The sequence below is a fragment of the Copadichromis virginalis genome, linkage group LG19 (assembly GCF_057382275.1).
Source record: "Copadichromis virginalis isolate Kocher_CV1m ecotype Utaka linkage group LG19, C_Virginalis_male_GT1.1, whole genome shotgun sequence".
Classification (NCBI taxonomy): domain Eukaryota; kingdom Metazoa; phylum Chordata; class Actinopteri; order Cichliformes; family Cichlidae; genus Copadichromis; species Copadichromis virginalis.
Genome location: NC_140636.1, coordinates 28277155 through 28301169, shown reverse-complemented (window position 1 = coordinate 28301169; position 24015 = coordinate 28277155). Strand labels below are relative to the sequence as shown.

At 38.5% G+C, this 24015-nt stretch overlaps 1 protein-coding gene across 2 annotated transcripts in view; it reads left to right on the top strand.

The window, feature by feature from the left end:
• The first annotated feature begins 3108 nt into the window (after positions 1–3108).
• The window catches only part of aqr (aquarius intron-binding spliceosomal factor), a 48558-nt gene continuing 27651 nt past the window's right edge, over positions 3109–24015 (top strand). For both annotated transcript variants that reach the window (XM_085441019.1, XM_085441018.1), the window contains exons 1-23: positions 3109–3203; positions 3588–3684; positions 3954–4010; positions 4417–4457; positions 4564–4599; positions 4717–4837; positions 4967–5107; positions 6889–6957; positions 7116–7216; positions 7306–7382; positions 9587–9651; positions 11643–11759; positions 11849–11962; positions 12752–12855; positions 15866–15968; positions 17360–17480; positions 17732–17873; positions 18353–18531; positions 19342–19509; positions 21016–21185; positions 21997–22238; positions 22385–22534; positions 23235–23304. In XM_085441019.1, coding sequence (XP_085297145.1) covers positions 3601–3684; positions 3954–4010; positions 4417–4457; positions 4564–4599; positions 4717–4837; positions 4967–5107; positions 6889–6957; positions 7116–7216; positions 7306–7382; positions 9587–9651; positions 11643–11759; positions 11849–11962; positions 12752–12855; positions 15866–15968; positions 17360–17480; positions 17732–17873; positions 18353–18531; positions 19342–19509; positions 21016–21185; positions 21997–22238; positions 22385–22534; positions 23235–23304 — 2472 coding nt within the window. In that variant the 5' untranslated portion in view covers positions 3109–3203; positions 3588–3600. The remainder of the gene's footprint in view (positions 3204–3587; positions 3685–3953; positions 4011–4416; positions 4458–4563; positions 4600–4716; positions 4838–4966; positions 5108–6888; positions 6958–7115; positions 7217–7305; positions 7383–9586; positions 9652–11642; positions 11760–11848; positions 11963–12751; positions 12856–15865; positions 15969–17359; positions 17481–17731; positions 17874–18352; positions 18532–19341; positions 19510–21015; positions 21186–21996; positions 22239–22384; positions 22535–23234; positions 23305–24015) is intronic.

Genomic DNA, 24015 nt, shown 5'->3' with positions numbered 1-24015 from the left:
GTAAAACAGTGTTCCAGTTATTTGTAATTTTGATTCTTTTTAGTTTGAGTTTGCCACATGTATTGATTGACTGATCTAGTTTGAGTTTATTCATCATTCTCTATTTTAATCTTTAGGTACAGTGAGACCAATGCATTGGTGTGTCCTGTATGTTCAAAAGCTTTTTCATTGCCATACACACTGAAGCAACATCATCTCATCCAATCAGACACCCCTTCATCTGTAAAGTCTGGAGAGGGCTTTTACACAGGCCTGACTGTGACAAGACTCTGGCATTAGCAGTCATATATGGGGCCTCCTCCGGCTGTCCGAAAAATATGCCTCATGCAAATGATTGCCCAGTGACTCAGGGAAACATTTCTAATGTTGTGGGTCGAGTACTGTGGGAGCAAGCTGATTGTCCAAATGTGGACATCTGCAAGCACTACCCATAATGACTGCTTATTATTTAATAACCTTTGGATTCACTTACACACTCATAACAGACCAAAACAGTTAGAAAGAGGCAGTGAGTCAACTCAGATCTTTCCTGCAATGGCAAATATGAGAATGCACTTGGGACTGCAAAATAACTTTGAAACACCAATGTCCCAATGTCATAAATGTCTCAAACCTTCTGCTCACTATCCAAATTACAGACATTTTCTTATTTATACTTGAAAGAAATCCTTCTTTATAAGCCTTTATAACTTATTATTAAAACTATAACTTAATAATAATTTATATCAACAAGAGCAGCAGTACATAAAACACGAAGGCTTGAAACGATTCTGCTGTGGGATCTGTAGAAGATCATTTCAGCTGGAAGTTAATTCGATACGCCATCACAAAATTCATAGGAGTCAAAAAGAATTAGAAAGCCTTCCCCCTGTGCGAAACAGCAATGCTGTGAAAATACCCAATTCAGAAACAATAAAACATTTAATTGAACCCAGTAATGCAGACTCAATTTCCCAGATTATGACTGTGAAACCAGAAGGGTGCAGTGAGTTTTGCAGCGATTACAATGGCTCTCTCCCTCAGGATGTTGCCTTAATCACATCAGGGGAAAGGAGCAGAGGGAAACCTGCCGTGCTACCAGCAAGCAGCGAATTAATGCTCTACATCAGTGCTGAATTTGTAGAAAATGTTTTCCTTCTACATTCAAGCTTCAGATAATTCATACAGGCCCTTTGGCTGTGAGATATGTGGAAAGAGATTTCATCAGAAAAGCCACTTGAGGTTCCACTGCCGCACTCATATGTGGTCTAAATACCACACATGGCAATCGCGTGATATCAACTGACCACACTGGCAAGTTAGCGAGTTTAAATACAAAGGTGGGGGCAGATTTCCCAGCTCACAGAACACTGCTGTGATATGTTTAAAGCCTAAAGACAGAGAATGACACAAATGTTAACACAGATGTGTAATATTAATAAGGTGAACCTGTGAGAAAGGTTTCCAGAGTGACTGTGAAAAATAAATAAAGTCCTAAATCAACACAAAACCCAGGTGGTGTACAGCACAACTGCTTCCACTGTTTTAAGTGTTTTCCGAGTGCCTCTAAATTACAAAGGCATGAGATAGTGCACGCAAGCAGGAAGCCATGTCATTGTCCTATATGTGGAAAAGCATGCAGACAAGCTTCTCATCTGAATACCCACAAAAGAACTCACTGAAAGGGAACTCAACCAAGCCCCTCAACCAGCAGGAGAACATCAGAAAACTGAAAGTGACACATGAAAAGCATTTTTTCTCAGGAATCACTGTTCATATGCCATCACAGAAAAAGTCTGCAAACACCCATGATACACTATCAGATTTTGAAGTTGTCCGTAATGGAATGAATGAAGTATCCTGCAGCACACGTGCAAAATCCATCATTAAAGTAAGTAGCCTTGTTAAGACTAACTCAGAAGGTGTTGTGTCATGTAAAAAAAAGAGAAGCTTCAATTATGCAGAATATGCTCTACAAACTTGGTCACTCATTGTGGGATTAGGTCATACAGATGTGTTTTATTTAGCAAAATATTCCCACAGAAGGGTAACCTGATACCTCATGAGCAAACATGTAGGCACTGCAACGAAATTCCAAACGGTATCCAAAGTGAAATGAAAAATGCCAGCCTACGTCCAGATAAGTGTATTCAAACATGTATTCATTGTACAGATTTGGATGCCAAATCAAACCAAAGTCACTGTATGCTAGTACTTGTTACAAGTCATTTGCTAATAAAGAGGTAGTTCAGGGCTTGGAGGCCGTGGATGCTGATTGGCTGGCAGATCAAGAGGTAGCCTTGAACGAAGGGTAACGAATCGGGGGAAAAGCAAAGAGAGGCTACATACAATTTTAGCAATTTATTTCCCACTGAACTAGTTGTTGAAGTAGAGAATCAAAAATGCCAGCTCAAGTGTTAAGCATGAGAATAATGACTAAAGGAGTTAGAACTGTTTCAGGTTAGGGTTACTTGGACAGTACTCGTCCTGTGGTTTCAGGTTTTGTTTTTGTGGCAGACAAAAGTATCTGACAACACTTTATTTTGTGTTGTCAGATACAAGGGTTACACACAAGCTGCTTAGTGATGAATTGGTAAATTCAGTGGCTGAGAATCAGATCCAACAAGAAAATGATTGGTGTGCACCACTCAGTGTTTCTGAATGAGACAGGTGCACTGCGAGTTTTCTAAATGAAAAGGATCTTAAGCGGCACATTTGTTCAAATAATATTCAAATGACAGACCATCATTGTGGCATTTGCTTCAAAAAGTTTGTGTCTCTTTCTAAATTCGCAAAGCATTATGCTGTCCACACAGGACAGAGGCCACTTAGGTGTGGCATTTGTGGTCTTCCTTTCCCCCTCCTGCTTGGCAGCACTTTATTCAACATCCTTTGATAAAAAATATCTTCTTTGCGCATGCACATTCACTTGAAAATAGTCTATTTTGTTACGTGTTCCATCCCTTTTTTTAACCAATTATTTTTTCTTGCGTTGTCGCCAAAATAAAAAGCTGATTTAATTTTCCCAGCAGTTTCCACACGCAACAAATACGAAACCAGGGGGAACGGAACGGATTGCAAGCTTTCGTAATTAGGGGACGGTTTGAGGGACGTACCTTTTCAGGAAGTTAGTCGCACACAGCGCGTTTGATTGTGGAGGTACATAACCAGCAGTCCGACGGCAGTTACATTCATGCTGAAATAATAATAATAATAAAAAAAAGGTTAGTGAGCTAAATTCTGGTAACGTTATACCACTGAACTGGAGTTAATATTGAACGATTAACGAGTCAGTTGTGTCTAAATGCTACTAATTAGCTATATCACCTCATTGAGAATGCTAACAGTTACTAATGTCATGTTACTACTTTCTGAACTCGTAACTCTTAATTTGATGTTAATTAAAGTACAGGAAAGTCAGTTAGTTCGTGGTTATGAAACCTCTTAGTTTACTTTTTAACCGAGATTGTGAACTTTCTCAACAGTAAATTACCCTGTATTAGTCCAGCTATCGTATATTTACAAAGGCTCAAGTTGAAAACAGATACTTGTATCAGTCGATACTTTAAAACAAACGATTTCTGCGCTTTTTCTTCTTTTTCTCACAGTCGTCATTTTATTATGGCCACCATGGAGAAAGAAACCCCTGCTAAAAAGGCTGCTACTCCGTCTGTATCCCAGATAAATGCGGAATATGTCACGCAGGTAATCACAGCATTTATTTTCTGCATATGTGGTTCAGTACTGTGTTGTGAAGTTTTTCCATGATGCTGGTATGCTGAAGATAAAAAAAAAAGTGTCCTGATTTTCTTTTGTTGCATTCTTTGTCATGCTAAAAACATAAAGACAGCTTTGCATGGAGATAGGATAGGCCAAATGGCTGTAACTATGGCATATGTTCAATTAACAATTTGTTGCATCTTCCATGTTTATATTTAATACTATGTGTGATTTTTCACATTTCCCCTTTTCAGTTGTCTAACAAATATTGGGCGCCTCATGCAAAGAATAAACTACCTTTTGACCCTAAGGTGAGTTATTTGCGCTTTTGCAATTTAGAGGTGTTGGTATAACTTTTATTAGTGATAACCAGTCACCAGGGCTTTTGGCAAACAGTGTAACATTCAGTGATGAAAATTGCCACAGTTTGTGCTCCATTATAATGCAGTGCTTATAATTTGGATCAAGTTCAAACAAAAATAAAGTAAAGGTTGATATTGGAACTGCTTATTGGCCTAATTGTTATTTTAATCCTTGGTATCAGCCCAGAGTGGGAGCACTGTAAAGATTTGGTCATGTATCTAATAGAGATTGATTTATCATTTATCATATAGTTTCAGATAGTAAGTCAAGTCAGCAAACTACCAAGCGCATGTTTGTTAACGCTAAATTTCTGTGCTTTTATAATGCTTTGAATGTTCTTTGTGGGGGGGTTAGGTGATGGAAGATGTTTACGAGAAGGAGATTCTCAACTCCAAGTAAGTGAATTTTGAACTTTCTTCCCCTATGAAACACTTTTAAAAAAAATATAAAGGACATATTTCACTGTTCATTGTTTTTGAGTTATGCCCATTATATTTTCAGATTTGCCATTAGGAAAATTATGCTGCTTGAATTCAGGTAAGTTATTTTTACTGGATTTTCTTTATGTTATCATTTAAACAATCACTGGAAAAACAGTGATTTGACAACACTACTTGCTACATGGATATTAATTTGTTATTTCTAATATTTCAGCCAATACCTTGAAAACTACCTTTGGGTGAACTACACTCCAGAGGTTTCCAGCAATGCCTACATCATGTCCATTTGTTGCATTGTCAATGAGAAGTTCAGAGAAAATGTTCCAGCCTGGGAGGTAAAAAAAGCAGTAATTTGTTGAAGTTTAGCATAATTATCATTAAATGTTGTCTATATTTGATTGTGTTTGCCACAGCTAATGCAGGAGCTCAGCTTTTTACTTTTTCTATTGTTTGCTGTGTTTCAGGTTTTCAAGAAGGAACCAAGTCATTTTCCATTTTTCTTCAAATGTGTGATGGAAGCCGTTCTGGCAGATGAGCAGGCTGGTCTTACTCTGAAGGAACAAACTGTGCTTCTAGTCTTTATGGACCACTGTTTCAACAGTCTGGTGTGTACCACTACACTGATATCTTATAACTAAATATTCAGAGAAGTTAGAGTTATTCTACTACCACAGTGATGTCTGTGTTATTGTGAGTCATCGGTTTATATTTTAAAGACAGTATTTATATATTATAAAATGACATGACTTGTCTATTTAAGCCAGGTTAGTGTCTTAAAATGTAAAGCCAATTACATGATGATTTAAATAATACAAATTAAGACACTTTCTTACACCATAATGGAAGCAATGTCAGCATACACTGAAGAGGTACAAGGTTAAAAAATGTTTGTATATCTCTTGGGAAATAGTTCTACACAACATTTTAATATGGACTTTCTTTACGTCCTAATAGTTTTTAAAAGGTTTTTAAAGAGCCCAGGTGACTATCTCTTGGACTTTCACCGTGATCATAGAATTATGATCACTGACAGGTCAGGTAAACATCACTGATTATCTCTTCATCATGGCACCTGTTAGTGAGAGTGATACGTTAGTGAGCAAGTGAACATTTTGTCCTTATAGTTGATGTGTTAGAAGCAGGAAAATTGGGCAAGCATAAGGATTTTAGCAAGTTTGACAAGGGCCAAATTGTGCTGGCTAGACAACGCTGGCAGAGCATCTCCAAAACTGCAGCTCTTGTGGGATGTTCTCAGTCTGCAGTCGTCAGTATCTATTAAAAGATACAGGGTCATGAGCAGCCAGGGTTCACTGATGCACGTGGGGAGTGAAGGCACCGTGTGGTCTGATCCAACAGTCGAGCTACTGTAGCTGGTTCTGATAGAAACGTGTGAGAATACACAGTCCATCGCAGTTTATTGTGTTTGGGCTCATCAACTGGACAACGGAGCAATGGCATAAGGTGGCCTGGTCTCATGAATCACATTTTCTTTTACATTACATGCATGGCTGGGTGCGTTGCTTACCTAAGGAACACTGGGTACCAGGATGGACTATGGGAAGAAGGCAAGCCAGCAAAGGAAGTGTGATGCTTTGGGCGATGCTCTGTTGGGAAACCTTGGGCTCTGCTATCTGTGTAGATGCTTCTTTGACATGGACCAACTACCCAAGCATTGTTCCAGACCATTTAGGTCCATTCATGAAAACTATGTTCTCTGATGCGTGTGGCCTCTTTCAGCAGGATAATGTGCTCTGTCACAAAGCAAAAATGGTTTAAGAATGGTTTGAGGTGTTGGCTTGGCCTCCATATTCCCTAGATCTCAGTCCAGTTGAGAATCATGTCCAATCCATGGAGGCCCCACCTCATACCCACAGGACCTAAAGAGTCTGTTACTAACATCTTGGTCCAAAATACCACAGCACACCTTCAGGGGTCTAGTGGAGTCCATGCCTCAACAGGTCAGGTCTGTTTTGGCAGCAAAAGGGGTACCAACACAATATTAGGCAGGTGGTCATGATGTTATGCCTGATGTACTGGTACTGGAAAGATAAGTAAGAATTAATGCAATTATCTTTACTGTCCACTAGATGGCAATAATAGACAGGACAAGTCAATTTGGGTGATCTCCATCTGTATCCTCTGCAGTTGCATTAAACCACAGGCAAGCACTGCGGATGTTTCACTTAAAATGTGCTGTGATAGCCTGCTGCCCTTTGATTGTATCCCATAAAGGCCTCTAAATAATTTAGTTGGAGACTCCTACTAGGGATTGAAGTATAATATATTTTTTTAAGTATAATGCACAAAGCATTTTGACAACCCCCACCTCTCACACTTAATCTTCCCTCATTTTTTTTCTTTCTCTCTCTCTGCACTTTCCTCCCAGGAGGTAGATTTGATCAGAGAGCAGGTGCAGCAGCTCATCTCTCTGCCAATGTGGATGTGCCTCTTACCAGTAAGATGTCAAACTATTATCGTAATTAAGAAGCTGTGGTGTTTATTGGCACACCAAGTAATGTTTGATAATTCTAAAGGAATGAATTGCTTCCTTGCTATGAGACTAATCCCTCTTTACACTCATTTGTTACTCATTTGTTTCTGTGATTTTTACAGTCCAGACTCCAGCACGAGCTGAAGAAAGTTCCAAAGCTGCAGAAGTTCTGGAATCTAATCAAAAAGAAATCTGATAAAATGGATGCTGACACAGCTGAGCAGTAATGATATTTGTGTTCAAAGAAATCTATACAGATTTAGAGAATCTGTTTCTAGGTTGTTCTGATTTACTTTCTTCGTGTTTCCTCAGGGCAAAGAAGGAGAGGACCTTCCTCTCGGCTCTTATTAAAAAGTTTCACGGAGTTCTTGCGTCAATTCCACCAACAGGTAAAAAAATGCTTGTATATCTCTTGGGAAATAGCTCTACACAACAATTTAATAAGGACTTTCTTTACGTCCTAATAGTTTTTAGAAGGTTTTTATAGGGTCTAGGTGACTATCTCTTGGACTTTCACCGTAAATAATTGGTCAGATCCATAAATCTCAAAAACATAAATGTGTTTAAGCATTCTCTTTGTAAAATTAACAGATACATCTGTGTGCATGGCCCTCTTTTATAAAGCTTAGTCATAGTAAGATTGTACTCACATGCACAAGCTTTATTTCCACTCTGGTATTTATCCATAAATATACACTCCTTTACTTAATCATTTTCATAATTAAATGCTGTTTGCACCTCGAGCTATTAGACACAGCAGTGAATTCCACAGCAAACAGAAGTGCTTTTTCACTGTAAGTGTAACTAAGAGACGGAGATGTTGGAGAAAAAGAAATGTGTTCTGTTTATTGAATCATGGTTTAAAGTAAAACTGCTGATCTGAGAAATGCAAGCCAGATGAAAAAGTGGACTTGATTTGCTATACAAATATGAAAAACGTGAAAAAATTACATTTCTTTATAAATACGAGAACCCCGTGGTACGATATTGTCACAATTCATTACTCATGATATTTTTGTTGTTTTTGTTGCAAAATGAAATTGCCAAGCATGCCGACACTGTCACTAAAACCTGCCATAAATGTTGCCAAAGTTGGAGTCGGTCTGCAGTTGAATGGGGGTCAAGTTGTCAGTTGCATGCAGTAACTGGAAAATCACAAATCGCATATCTGTTGCTTTTTGCATCGACATAAATTCCTATTTAACTGTTACTTTTGTGCTTACGAAACCTTTTGTTCTATTAGCAGCATAACCAGAATACAACCAGCTTGCAGCCGGTTGAGCTGAGTTCCCTTGAGTTGTGCTCACTGACAAAAACTCATTAAGACTGGCAGTGTCAAGCTGATTTGTCTACATTTATCAACTAAATAGCAATTATTTGCAAACCCTAGACAATCTAGGACGTGACCAGTGTTGGATGGTTTTTCAGTTGAGCTGATTTAATTAAGTTTGCTAAGCTAACTCAAGATGGTGGTGCATGAGATGAGCCCTTTTGTTTGCTAGTAGCAGTGTTTTAATTCATTTAATAAAATATTGAAAATTTGGTGTTAATACAATGTTGCCATAAAGAAAATGCGATTCTATGCTGTATCGGTGCGTATCGGTGAAAAGCAGAAATGGCTAATTTGACACAACATAATGCATTATGTTTTCCAGCTATCCTTTCTTCTCTCTCTTTCTTCTCTCTTGCCTTGATGCAGTTTTTAAGAAGAACAGATGAGATTTTAGTGCTTAAAGGTCAAGGTCATCATGGCCTCCAATGCATGAATATGCTGACTATAATGAAATTCCACACAAAAGTCTAATAAGATAAAATGGTCAACTAATGCTTTTTTTATACCCAAAAAGGTCAAAGGTCACTATGACACCGTAATGTTCTGCACAAACACCCTTCTAGTTTTTACAGAATGCCATATCTCAGGAGCAGGAGTGAAATTTGTGAGAATATTTAACATTTGATTAGATACTGGATTGTCTTCATATAATCTCTGTGTGTTATATGAGTCTGGATAGAAATGGATGTAAACTGTTGCCAGTTGCAGCACGCCTATTCTTTCTTTTCGAGTCGTGCAGCTGCCCAAGGAGGATGTGCTCCAGCTGCCACACAGCCAACGGCGCTCACCGCTATGTTGTAATGCAGGCCGACACACAGGCCCCCCACCTGAATGCTAAAAACAGAATGTGTGTATTTGTGTGTTTAGATAGAATCAAACCTGACAGATTAGATCAGATTCTAAAACCCAGTAGGATCCACATCACTCCAATACTTACTGCATGGCTCAACTTCTAAGTGTACACACACACTTACACACCAGCATGCCTAATGAGAGCTGGGGACCCAACATGCTGCTGTGCGAGCCGTGCAGCATCTCGTAGCGAGGCTCACACACTCAGCATGGCACTTTGGCGTTGTCCATATGCGTTTGCTGTCCTCGTGTCCTTGTTGAAAACTACACATCGCCCTCTACAAAGCAACATCTAATATTTCCTGTCTTTTTTGGGTTTGTCTATTCATCATATTTTATCTTTTGCTGTGAATGTGGATTTCCTGAGCCAAAGTTATAACCTGAATTATGCCCTCTTATTTTCCACAGGGCCTGTACCCATGGACCAAGTGCATTACTGCGAGAGATTCATAGAACTCATGATTGATTTGGAGGTAAAGCACAACCTTCTTAATCATACATTTCTCAGCCATGTTAATTTTTTATTTATGTTGAGAGATAATGCATTCATTCTTAGACTTGTTTCTATGGGACTTTCAGTACAAGGGTAGTTCTACAGTATTTTTGTAATCATGATATCCTGATGAAGGAAGCAGTCTAGACTTAATTTTCTGCAGATCTCATTTGTTTGTCTTTTGTCCTTCACATTTATAGCTAACTCATGTCATTAACAGTCACTGGATAAATGATCTGCATCAGCTTTGCTCTCTGTGCTTCTCTCTTTCCTGTCTGCAAAGCTATGCACTATTTGAAGCAGTAGTCTGATCATAGTATGAGAGGTTATTTTCAGCGTGATGGCTTTTGACATGTGCTACAAACTGTAAAGTATAACAAAGCCCAATGACATAATGTTTGGGGACATCCAATTCCCTTTTTAGAAAAATGATGTTTGAAGGAACAATTTATTTAAAATATCCTTGTTTTGTTTTGGGGGGATATTTTTGGTTTGTTGGTGTCTTTAAATTTATAACAGATTGCAGATTTGAATTTATTTTCCAATGTCTGTTTTCTGTTCTTAATTTAACTCCCGTGTGCTCGACTGTTGCCTGGAAACTTGAGGAAAAGGTCTTGTAGGTGAGAGATAGTTATTTAAAAGTGTCAGTTTCTTTCGGCTGTGAGCTGCAGCGTTATTAGATGTGAGATCTACAAAAAAAAATGTACTCCACCAAATCTCAATGAAAATCATGGTGTACTATTTGCAGCTGTTTTTTTTTTTCATCATATTTTGAGGCGGGGGAAGCTTCTCCTGGAGAAAAAGTAAAAACTAAGAAAACTTTATTTAGTTGCCGTAGATGCCATGCAATAGAGTGTATTCAACTGTGGAAATCACGATGCGTTTTTGTCACAGAGTCAGGTTTTGTTTTTTTTTTTGTTTTTTTTTTAAGGTGATGAAATAGCTTTTAAAGATAAGAAATATTTTTGATGTATCCATTTTTTAAAAGAAATAATGAAGTGACGCAGAACTTCACATAATTATTTAATTCCTGACTAATGAAGGTGGTGTTAAGACACAGTGTCACGTAAGATTTTTACGCCTCCTGCCTGGGCAGACCTGTTACTAGTGAGTGAGCACAATGGATGTCATCTGGCCCTCTGCTGACAGGCTGGCCTTGCTGTTTCTGGCAGTGGCTACTAGCTGGCCAGTTGACTGTCCCTAGACTCATCTCCTGTCCTTCAGCACTATCATTGTACAAAGACTCAGTTGCCTGAAATCCATACTTCTACTCTCTGATGACAATATGAAAATGATTGCAGAGAAAAATACACCTATTATCAAGCCAGTTCTGTGTTGACTGTCAGAACCGTGTTGAGATCAGAGATTGCTGTTGCATATAAAGGGTATCTGTTCTTTCTCTCTTTAGGTCTTACTCTTACTCCAGCACATGCTGCCTTGAACATCACTTTTCCATGATTGATATAGATATTTTGTTTGTGTTTTGCCTCACAGTTTTGTATTTCATATTTGGTTTCACATTAGTGTTCATTTTTCCCCTTTGCAGCACTCTTTATAGTGTGAATCTGTATGCTCTAGTCACTCTCTCACTCAAAAGTGTTCTTTGTTATATTCTCACCAAAGCAGGTCTGTTATCTCATTTTGACAGGTCTCCTCTGTTCTTGCCTTTATGTCATGTTCCTGTGCTGCAAGCATCAACCACATAAATAATGAATATAGACGAGAGTTAGACAGTTTTTGCCATATTGTCTTCACATCTTTCTGTCAGAAAGCGAAAAATAAGACAAACTGTCTTATGTTGAAAAATAACCTCAAGACGAAAAAACAGCAATCAATAAGATGCCTTGATAATCACGATGCTGAAAAATATGGTTGTTCGCAAACCAGTAAAGTTTAGTTTAGTGTGGTTTACTTTGTTATCGTTTGGAGGTGAGGATTTATTTCCACAAACATGGTTTCATGTGTGTATAGGCACTGCTGCCCACCAGGCGTTGGTTCAATACAGTGCTGGATGACTCTCATTTGGTGGTCAGATGTCACCTCTCCAGCCTCACAAAAAGAGAGAAGGAGGGGCATCTCTTCTGTCAGGTACAAAAATAAGCAAATATGCATTAAAACTTGTCAATGACAATATTCATGTTCACAAAGAATTAATTGTTATTTCCTCATCTTTCTAGTTGCTGGACATGTTGAAGTTCTACACTGGTTTTGAAATCAATGATCAGACAGGAAATGCACTGACTCAGAAAGAGATGACCACTTTGCACTATGACAGAATCACCTCACTGCAGGTAAGAATTATATAAAATGATTTTCAGATATATGATTTCATTTGCATAAACTATATGGATAAAAGTACTGGGCCAGCTACACAGCAGGAGCTGTAGGTGTAATGCTTTGAAGCTTCCAGCACACAGTGCTGATGTTAATACCAGTGGTGGTTTAGAGCTGTTGAGTTATTGAGTCTATTGGCGTACTTTTATGCACCTCAGCACTCTGGAACCCCGCTCGGTAACTTCATGTGGACTGCTGCTTCATGGCTAAGTTACGGTGTTTCCTAAATGCAGTAATACTACTTACAGTTGAATATCGAATATCAAAGAGGGAAAAAACTTGTTGCAGGGGTAATATAATACTACATACAAATGGATGCACGGTTAGGTGCTTGAGTTATACACCTGTGGTAATGGGACTGAAAAAAAACAGAATTCCATGTAATGTAATGGAATACTTTTGATTTTCCAGCATGCCTCATAAGCATCTTTAGTTTTATATATCAAAGTAACTGTTGCAGAGAGAAATGTATGTACCAGAGTATCAGATCATTTTTTTTCATAGTTGTAATAAGAAATGAACTCTTTCCTCATCTTATGCTGAATGTGAATATAATGACTGAATAAATAAGAATGAATGTAAAGTATTCAGGACTGTTGATTTTTCTATATATATCTTTATAAATCACATTTTCAGTAACTATCTCAAGAAACTATTTCATGGAAAAAACAGTTATGTATTATAATGGTGATGTGTATCTAGACATCAGTGTCTCATAGCACTGCTTATTGGGTTCTGTCTTGCAGAGGGCAGCCTTTGCTCATTTCCCAGAGTTGCACGACTTTGCTTTATCCAGTGTCGCATCAGTAGACACCCGAGAATCCTTGACCAAACACTTTGGGCATCTCAGGTAATTAAAATCATTTAAAACAAGTAGCATGTTGTAAATGATGTGATGGGAGGATATGCATCATAACTGCTAAATTAGCTAGCAATGGAACATTGCTTTAGCTGGCATGATTGCTAATGTGTAAATATTTTGCATGTTTATTAGAGGCTTTCTGTGTTCATCATTCTGCCTTATTTTCAAGTACCTTTTGACCTCGAAAGCTCAAATTCTCCGCGTATAGGTCCAAAAGAATCAGCTCCTAGCGTATTGCTACCATGTTCAGAGGTTCTCCTGAACACCATAAAGTACAAGTTACAATTGAAACAAAGAAGGAAAAAAATGTAATAATAATGAGCAATATAGTAGGATTTTTGCTTACACAACAATCCCACCAGCTGAGGCCCATGTCTATGATTATCTTGCTCCTGTGTTGTAATATAGCAGCTCCACCATTGCTGTCTGACTTCCTGCTAAATGGCAGCTAGTGAACCCTTGAACAGGCAGCTGGTACCAGCCGGAGAGAGAGGCACGCCTCATTAATCTAATCGATTTGCAGTGGCTTGAGAATAAACTCTTGGAACAGCTGTGTTTGTCAGATCATATTAGCTTGCCAAGGAGCCAAAAAGCACCCTCACTTTGATGAACTGGCCTGTGTGTGTGTTTTCACTTGTTCACATGTATATGAGAGTGAAAAGAAACCGATTCATTAGTAATTTGTAATTACTTTAAGATTTTATCTTTCTTGAAGTTGACATTTTCAAATTACTGACCAAAACTTTTTTTAAGGTCTTTGTGTTTGGCTCGGCTTTATTCTATTTCACCAAGTGATTACTATTTTGTTTTTACTGTATGGAAGTTCTTTATTTGTGATAGTTGTTTAAACAACTCAAAATTAGTCTTAGCTGGCAATGTCTCCATATACATATTTCTTTCCACATCAGTGGTGGATTATAAAAGCTTAAACCCCATATTAAATTTCTTTGAATCAGGCAAAGGGATATGAGCCGAGCTGAGCTGAATCAGGTAAAGACTTAGCTGAACCATTTTGTGCATTTCTAGGAGCAGGAGCTCTGCTCCATTTTTCCATAGAATTAAGGTTTTGAATATAGCAGGACGGCATTGTTCACTGCTCCACAACTGTCACCAAAGCAGCTCCTGGGTTACTCCAAATATACGATCAGATTTAACGAGGCACTTTTCATCCAAACAACTCCTGCTAATGCCAGTTTTTTCCAGCAGTACTACCCATGGGCTAAGCTCCCAGTCACCTGCCGCTCTGAATTTATCCACTAAGTCCCCAAAACACACAAAAGCTAGCTAGCCCACACTTATACACACCCATACTATTACATATATACGCAAACACAAATAAACACTTTTTTTCAGGTATGTGACAACAGGTGAAGTGCCATTTGTGGCCATAAATGAATTGAATGATATTGAATTCAAACAGAAAAGAATCCTAATTGTGACAAATGTTAACCTACACTGCACAGCATATTAAAATAAGGAGTGTGATTGGTGCTCTGGATTATAGTCACTGTGGAGATGTTTGTACAGATGTTTAGATCCTTTTTATCTGTTTTTTTTTGTTTTTTTTTTTTGTTTTGTTTTGCCTCTGGGACAGCTATGACCAGTTACATTATGGTTTTAAGTAGTTCAACCATCAGTACCACCTATCCCTGTGAATGTAATATCTCCACAAAATGTGATGGAAATTCTTGAAATTAGTTGTTATTGGTCAAAAGTCAAGGTCACACAACACATTTTTGGCAGTAACATGAGAATTCTTAGGTTTTTTTCCCCCAAAATGATATATAGTAAACTTTAGAAAAACTCCTGTTATGCCCCCCCCCCCCCCCCCCAAATCTGCATTTCTTATAGTAAGTTGTTGTGCTGCGTTTATTTTGTTGCTAGGGGAAGGAATGTCCACATGATCCATGGCAGGACATCCAGTGGGCCACCAAACTGCATCATTGGCAGAATTGCCACCCCACTGCTCGAGCGTGGCATCACAAGTAGCAAGATGCATGCACATACATGGCTACAGTTGGTCAGTCCACGTGTGGCTGCCCAGGCCTGTCAAAGTGTGTCCAGACCTTGTCCCTTGTTGGGCACCAGACCCTGTCTGTGTCACAGTGTGTCAGCCTGATTAAAATAGGTTGTATGCAGAGAGCCACACCTCAGCCTTCCGAAGCGGAGATGGGCTTTGATTTTCATAATCCTGTCTCATCAGTGCAGCTCGACCCCTCAACATACATGCTGACAGAGCAGGAATGCAGTGTCAAAGCAAACAGAAGCATTTTGTGCCACAGTGCTAATAAGCACTAATAAGACTTTGATGAGGCTCCTATTCTAACACGTTTACAATGTTACCATTTAGTGGATTGAAAACCATCCATGAGTGCCAAAAAATAAATAAATACTAATTTGGAATTGTCAGACCACAGGACAGTTTTCCACTTCACCTCATTTTGAAAAAGTCTGTTCTACTGTAACAAAAGGTGGCAGCATTTCTTTGTCTTGTTTATATTAGATTTTTCTCTGCATCATAGACTTTGCAGTTTCTGCACATTTACTCGTGCAGTTAATGACACTGACAATTGTTGTAGGAGCATACCCAAGCACATGGAGGGATTCCACTGCAGAATGGTGTCTTATTTTAAGTAATGCAAGATCATGGCATTTCAGTATTGTGCAAGGTAGATTATAAAATCACTAATGTCTTTGCAGCTGTATATTAATAAACACAATTAATTGTTGAGGATTTTCCCCAACACTGTTGCACCTGAAATATTATCTTTGTACTTCTTTGAATAAAACAGGGATTTGTGTAGATTGTATATAGATGTTGGACAAATAATAGTAAGAATGTATTCTTAATTGAGAAATCCTATGGTTGGTATTCTTATAATCTTTATCACTCGAGTCTTTACCAAACATTAGACAGGATTTAGTTAATATTTACTTATTGTCATACCTGCTCTAGACAGAAGTGTTGCTTCTTTTTCTGATTTTTCTGTCTCTGTAGTCCCAATATGCTCCACAAGGTGGCCTCTTATTTGTGCCTGCTGCCTGAACTGCCTGAAGGGCAAGACACCACTATTGAGAAAGCGGTTCTGCTTGAGTTGCTGGTAAGTGCACTGTTGGGTTTACTGGGTTATGTATGTGAGCATATCAGTGTTTTTTTGTTTCATTTTGTTTGTTTTAATGACATGTTTCTTGAAATTTAAAAAATAAAATATTAAAATATTTATTCCAGGATTTGTAGGCAATGGTTAACGCCTGAGACTTTAAATTAACCCTTTAAATAAACCTATATTGGCATTGGTTATATGGCAACTGAGAATATAAAAGATGTATCACTGGTGTTTATAAACAGTTATTTTACAAAACATTCACTGGTCATTTGGCAATACCGTATACTAGGATTGGATTTTACATTTTAAAATAATTAATCTCATTAACTTCAAATACATATTTTATTATTGCAGTTTGACTGCACTGTCCGTTGTGAATTTGCCTTCTAATCCAATAAATGCTTCATGTGGGCATTTCTGTAACATTGGGTAAATCGTAGGCAGGACTAATATGATGGAGAGTCATTTATTTATTTCCTTTCGTGGAATCTCTGAAGAAGCCTAAGCTTTGATTTTGCTCTGTAGTCACCCTTTGCTTGCTCTCCTAATTTTCTCTTTCAAAACCTCTCCTGGAATCTGGGGGACCCTAGTTTGTCTAGTCTCTCCAATACACACTTAACTGTTCGTGGCAGACCTCTTCATCAAAGTGGTTATTTCAAAGCACAATTACACATAAGACGTGACGGAGAAGAGCTGTGTCTTATTTATCTGAGTCAATTTTTGCAGGAGACTCTTTGAGGGCTTTCATTTGTGTGTGCATGAAGTTACGCCCTAAAACCAACATCCTTGCACAGATAGATTAAAAAACAAGTGTTTGCAGGACTGTAAGCTACAGCAAAACAGTTGACTGAACACAGTCATTACAGACAGCATATAGGATGAACCAGTTATAAGGATAGCAGATGACAGCATTTTTTTTACAGTTTATTTTATTGTTGATATTATTTATCCTCCCTTTATGTCAAGGAAACAAATAAATCCTTAGTATAAGTAACTGTTTTAAATTGTTTCAGCTCTGCATCACATCTTCAGACATCTACTCAGTGCAAAATGTTTCTGACACATCAGATAAACATCAGACATCTGTAAACATTGTGTTATTTGCATGGCCAAGCAGCTCCTGTAGGTGTAGGTGGCACAGTACTCTTTTTCCATATAGTGTAGATAAATGAGGCACATAGAATCAAGAGTTCAACAGAAAAAAACCCCATTTAATTTGAAAAATGAAACTATATTAAAGGCCTATAACTTTATGTCTAAAGGAGGAAGTAAGATTCCTAAACATTGGGCCGATAGGGCAGTGCAGCATTTGCTTATTGACATCTTCTCTCCAAACATGTTCTCAGTGTCATTTTTCTCTCTTGCTGTTTGCCATCCACGTACAGGTGTCTTGTCATGAGCGCAGAATCTCTCAGATTGAGCAACTTAACCAGATGCCCCTTTATCCAACGGAGAAGATAATCTGGGATGAGAACATTGTGCCAACAGAGTATTACTCAGGAGAAGGTGTGTATTATAAATGAATGTGTGAATTGTTACTGAGTTAGTATGTCTGTGCATGTATCTATGTGAGTTGACATGAAATAGAATACATGCTACTATATCTGTCTAATCTGTGCCTCATATTTGCATATACTAAATATATACCCACATTCTGTGATATTCTGTTATATATGCAGTGTTATAACACAAGGTCTCACAGACGTTTACATCTGAACATACAGACATCAGTTATTAGTTTTGTTCTGTCTTTTCAGGTTGTTTGGCTCTACCAAAGCTAAATCTCCAGTTCCTGACACTCCACGACTACCTGCTGAGGAACTTTAACCTCTTTCGTCTGGAGTCCACCTATGAGATCAGACAGGACATAGAAGATGTGATTTGGCGCATGAAACCATGGTGAGATGTCATCAATTTTGTTGGCAGCACAGAACACTTAATCTATAGTGCCTTATTGTTTTCTTGATTAAAATATGCAAACATCATTGAAAAAGTAATAGAAAGACATAGTTTGAAAAAGGAATGATAAACATTGGTGTTTCTTTTAATGCAAAAATGAAGCATTAAATAATCTATAGCATACTTTGTGTTTTTAGGTTAATTAATGAAGAATTGTATCCTCTGTCTACCTGTCACGTGGTGGCGCAGCACATTGACAATAATTTATGGCATTTGGTTCACCACATTTTAAAACCCATTGCTTAACATAATAAGTGCTCCCATTATGTCAAGTGATGTAGCAACTTGCTTGTTGTTCCTGCAGAAGTAAATAAGTAAGCAGTAGTGCCATGTGTTGCCCTAAATCCAGCTGATTTCCATTCTTGACAACAGCCCAGAGCACTTGTCTTAAGTTCTTGTTGTGTTTGTCTTTCTAACAGGCAGTCAGAGTATGGTGGAGTGGTGTTTGGAGGCTGGGCGAGGATGGCTCAGCCAATCACCTCTTTTTCCATAGTTGAGGTTGCCAAGCCCAACATCGGAGAGAGCTGGCCTGCTCGTGTTCGCGCAGATGTGACTATCAACCTCAACGTACAAGACCATATCAAGCATGAGTGGGAAGGTAAAAGTAGTGGACCATTATAAAGTCAAACAAACTGATTATGAAATTGACCCTATTTCAATAGATTAACTACACATTCCATATTACCTTGGTATACTTTTAGTTTTCCTGTTTTTCCCCTCTGTACAGTTCTACAGGGGTTTATAATCACCATAAAGTCTTCCTGTACTGCTGTTTTCTATCCTGTCAGGCTCATGACCCTTTTTTCTGACTTTACCACAGAGCGTTTGTTCTATTTCCTGGTCATTTTTCTTACTATCTCTCAGTGTGGTTGATGAGGCAGCTATAGATAATGTCAACAGGAGCTTGACAGTTGTGATTCACAGGGAACATAAAACACACACCGAGGCCTCTGACTGGCTCTTTGCTATAGCTTTCCGGAAAAAGATGCCAGCTCAATGTTCCTAAGTAAATGTATGCCAGTGCATTTGGATTGATTACTAGCGAAAATGAATGCTATAGGGGGAAAAAAGTAATCGCTATATTTCTAAAAAGGTGATTTTCTGCTGGATTTAAAAAAAGCAAAATATATATATATATCACAAACTGAAAACTCTGTTCTCTCTAAAACTACTTTTATAGTTTTATTTATATTTTGTATTTCAGTAAGTGTTAGATATTACATCCATTCTTTACTTCCAGTAGCTCTTTCCCTAGAGCTTCAGGTTTTAATGATCAGGCAAATGTTGACATGGTGGTTCATCTTCTTCCCCCACCATACTACATTCTCCCATCTTTTATCTCTAAGTCATTTCCTTTCCTCTTTTTGCTATAAGTCTAACACCCATAAACCTTTTTCCCCCCCTGCAGGTCTGCGGAAACATGATGTTTGCTTTCTGATCACGGTGCGCCCCATGCTGCTCTACGGCACACGTTTTGACCGGCGTCAGTCATTTGTGGATCAGACTGGCCTTGTGTATGTGAGAGGCTGTGAGGTGCAGGGTATGCTGGATGACAAGGGGCGTGTCATCGAGGAAGGTATGCTCATATGCGTTTGCGCCTGTATACGTAGGCTCACACACACAGCAGTGACACCTGACATCCATCCACCTATCAGATCTGTACACCGTCAGCCCTAGCAGCTAATCCTCAGGAGAGGGTCAGACTGGTGTTGTCATGGTGACTGTCACTGTGAAACCTGGCCTTTTTCACCTTAAGACTTCATTAACCTGTGGTCAACAATGACACCTGAGAGCTGCTGGCTCTCCTCTTTGTTCTACTTATTGGATTTAACTGAAGGGCTTGCTCTGGTTTGCTTTATCTATAAGAGGGCACTTAATGTACTTGTCCTGCAGAATTAAGTAATGTGGTACATAAGCTACAATCACCTTAGATGAAAGTATTGCCAACAGCAGCAGATTGTGAAATTAAAAAAAAAAACATTTCTGCAACAGTCCTTAAAGTAATCTTGGCTGATTCCGTTTTTGGTTGCAAGTGTGGGAGTCAGAACATGTGTACATGTGATGAAACATCCTTCCCTTATTCTTTCATGACGTTTTATATATGCAGAGGGGAATGGCTTTAGAAATAGACATGCTGGGGAACATGTCCTGCCAATGTTGGCTTGTTTAAACTTTCAGCTTCCCAACAGGGATAAGTGGTACTTTGGCTTGTTGTGTGGAGGGGAGATGTCACATAAATCACTGGGCATTTGGTGAATGTACGGGGGGGGGGACGACGACACAGGGCAACGTGTGCATTTTGGGACACTCGTAGCTAACTGACATACCATTTTATAAAACTGCTCAAGTGTAGAACATTTATATGAGCTACGATGGTTTAAATGTATTTTTAATGACTTGAACAATGTATGTCCCTTTATATTAAGTATTGAGTTAATCCCACCTTTTAATAACTGACAACTTAATACAAAGGCATAAATATATTTTATAACAGCTGAGACACCTTACTCCAGCTCGCTACATTGTTACTGAATAGTGTGGAGGGTGTAGCTTCCACTCTTAAGCTATCACCACACTCATTTTGGTAAGGTGGATTTTATTGATCCCCACATAACTGTGCACATTTGCACATGGGAACACATGTCAGAATTGGAGTGGATTGGTTTCTGCTATGTGCCCTGCAGCTCCACACAGATTCTATTTAGAAATCTGTGATAGCTGCACACTGCACCACACAGGCCCCCTAATGGGAATAGGCCTAAAGCCCATGGCCAGTCAATCAAGTGTAATGTAATTCCTCTTCCTGAGAAGGCATTGAAAGTCTTAGCTCTTTTTAAAGGGTTTTATTTTTTAATTTGAGAATATATGAGTTTAATTACTTTGACTTGCTCACAGTGACTCACTTAACATTGATCTTTATTCTTTTTCTCTGTCCTTAGTTTTACTTTCCTGTGTTTAGGATTAGGATAAAACTTTCTAACAATGTTTCTAAAATGCTACACTGTTTCTGATTTTTTTTTTTAAGGTTATTTTTTTCATTATTTCATTGCTATAATAAATAATCCTTGGTACTTTGGTTTAGGTCCTGAACCAAAGCCCAAGCTGCGTGGAGATGTCAGAACATTTCGTGTATGGCTTGACCCAAACCAGTACCAGCAGGACATGACCAGCAGTATTCAGAGTAACACCGAAGACCCATATGAGACTTTCAACATCATCATGAGACGCAAACCTAAGGAAAACAATTTCAAGGTTTGGATTGCTTTAGCTTCAGACCTTGAGTTCTGCTTCTGTCAACATCGCCCTGAGTGATGTATCACTGTCTTTAGTGTTCTAGCTCTGAGATTGGGGCCAGGTTGCCACACAATGAGTCCTTTTCAGTGGTCCCTCTAACTCTCGTCCAAGGCTTTTCTTGTAGCAGTAAACTCGCAGTGTTTCAAAATGTTGAGATGCTTTCTGTGAACTAGCTTGACTGGGGTACACAGTCAGTGTAACGTGTTCTTAGAAAGTTAACAAAATGCAAACCTCAAGTTTTGATTTCAAGACCTGTTACACAGATTTCACATCATGGAATTCAGGTCATGATAAAATCAAACATGTGAGTACTGAGACCTTTATTACTGGTTTTATGTAGCTTGGCGTCATTAGATTGTTAACTGGCATGAAGAAAACACCCCCCCACCATCTCTTTCTTTAAAAGCTTTTCATTAGAGCATTTCAGATCTGCTAATTCTAATTCTGCACATCAGTTTCTGTCTTTCACAGCCACAGCAGTTACAGATGTTTTTGCTTTTTTTCTGAATTTGAAAAGCGCAGCAGCTAACAGATATTCAGGCAACATCTCCATCTTTGAAGCATGACAGACCTAAAAGTAAACACGCTTCCCCGTTTGATGCACAAAGTATTAGACAGTTTGCAGCTCATTAAAATATAATTGACAGACTTATAAATTATCTGCTGTCCCATCAGTCTGCCACAAAGCTATTCTTACCCAGCTAAACTGTTTTTGTGTCTGTTTTGTGCTCAGTGTCATCTGTAACATGTTTCTCTCTCTCTGTTTCAGGCTGTGCTAGAGACCATCAGACATCTGATGAACACAGAATGTGTCGTCCCAGACTGGCTTCATGACATCATCTTAGGTTATGGTGACCCGGGCAGCGCACATTATTCAAAAATGCCCAATCAGATCTCGACGTTGGACTTCAACGACACCTTTTTGTCATTGGACCACTTGCGTTCATGTTTCCCTGGTAACACCATAAAGGTCACTGAGGAGAACCCTGAACTTCAGGTTCCCCCATTCAGGTGAATTTTAAAAGAAAAATGTTTTGTTTGATCAATCTTAATCAGAATCTGTTTGCGTAACCATATTTATATAATTGTTTATATATTATTAAACATGTCATAATACATCATATTTATCCTTCTTATTCTCTCTTTTGCTGTATCAGAATCACATTTCCCACCTCAAACACAGCAGACAAAGGAAAGAAAAGAAAGGCTGATGAAGAAGTGGAAAACAAAGAGGAAGACAAGACCTTGATTGTCGAACCCTATGTTACCCCCAATCGTGGGCCATATCCCTACAATCAGCCCAAACGGTGAGAGATCAATACTCGAACCTTTCCATTTATCATTTAATAAGATTTACTGTCAAGTAATTGTACAGTGCACTGATTTGTTTCTGTAATGCAATTACACCTTCTACTCACATTGTATATACTAATATATTCTTGAGTTCCACACCTATTTATTTTTATAATCTTATGCATATTAAGTCCTTAACCTGTTATTCAAAGACTTCATGTCAATATAAGAAGTGTGGAGGTGCAAATCTCTAAGCTATGCGCATCGTAGGTACCCTACACTGAGCTACTAATCTATTCTGATTTCCGTTTCCATGGTATCTGATGTGTTTAGGATGTAATATTGTGGTGCTGTTTTGGTTGGTGTTATGCATGAAATGAATGGGGAATAGAAGGGGCTGTAATATTCCTGTACTAATTACAACAACCCAAAATAATTGTACTACATGAAAAGTTGAGATTCATCCTGTGCTTCCTGAGCATTTTCAGTTTGCACTTTGATATTCAAATCTTGATAGCAACAGCATGTCTGTGGGGAGGCCCTGACTTAGGAATCTTTCAGTGTGGTCTCCAAATGCATCTCAACACTTGCAGCACAAAGCATCTCTTAGAAAAACAAATGAAGTCATTTGAATACAAATAGGTTTATGCTTCCAAGGGTATTCAGTATCAGATTACTTGATTCATAAATTTCAAGCATGTACATGTCTTACAGGAACACAATTCCATTCACTTCTACTCAAATTGAAGCCATTCGAGCCGGGATGCAGCCAGGTCTAACAATGGTAAGAATCCAGTGTTTGATTTTAGTTTCAAGATTGTGTGGAAGCTATCTATTTAAAATGATATTTTCTTATTATGTATTTGACAAAAAAAACAACTAACTCATCCCTGTCTTGTATACTTATGGAAAACATCAAATTTCACTAAAATTCTCTGTGTACTTTTGAGGAGTACATATTGACTATACCAGCGAAATAGTCAAAATAGGATTAAAGCCACCAGTTGACATGCACAACCACAAAAATTTCACCCCAACCTGCTATTTTTATGTTAAAAGTTGTTTAACACACTGTTGTGACAAGAGTGCTGTTCTGTTGTGGTGACTGGAAACTGGCAGTGGGATCAGAGTTATTTATTGCACAGCTAGCTGAGGTAAATATGGCAAGAAGGCTATCACCAGAGCCATAAAACAACTCTGTATGCATGCCTTCATCTGCCACTCACTTCACCCCTTCTAACCTTCCTTCTTGGCATATGTCACAGTCATTAGCAGCCATAACAAGCACACACTACCTCCTGGTCTGCCTAGCTTTCATGTAGAGAAACGAAGGAGCTGATTACGCACTGATTTATGCATGAATGTGTAATTGTGCTTACTAATTTTAGCAGAGATTACTCACCTGAGAGACCCACACTAAGACCAACCTGTTTCATGAATATTAATTTAGTAAATTTAATGTGCTGTTCCCCCCCAGGTAAGTAAATTTGGAGCT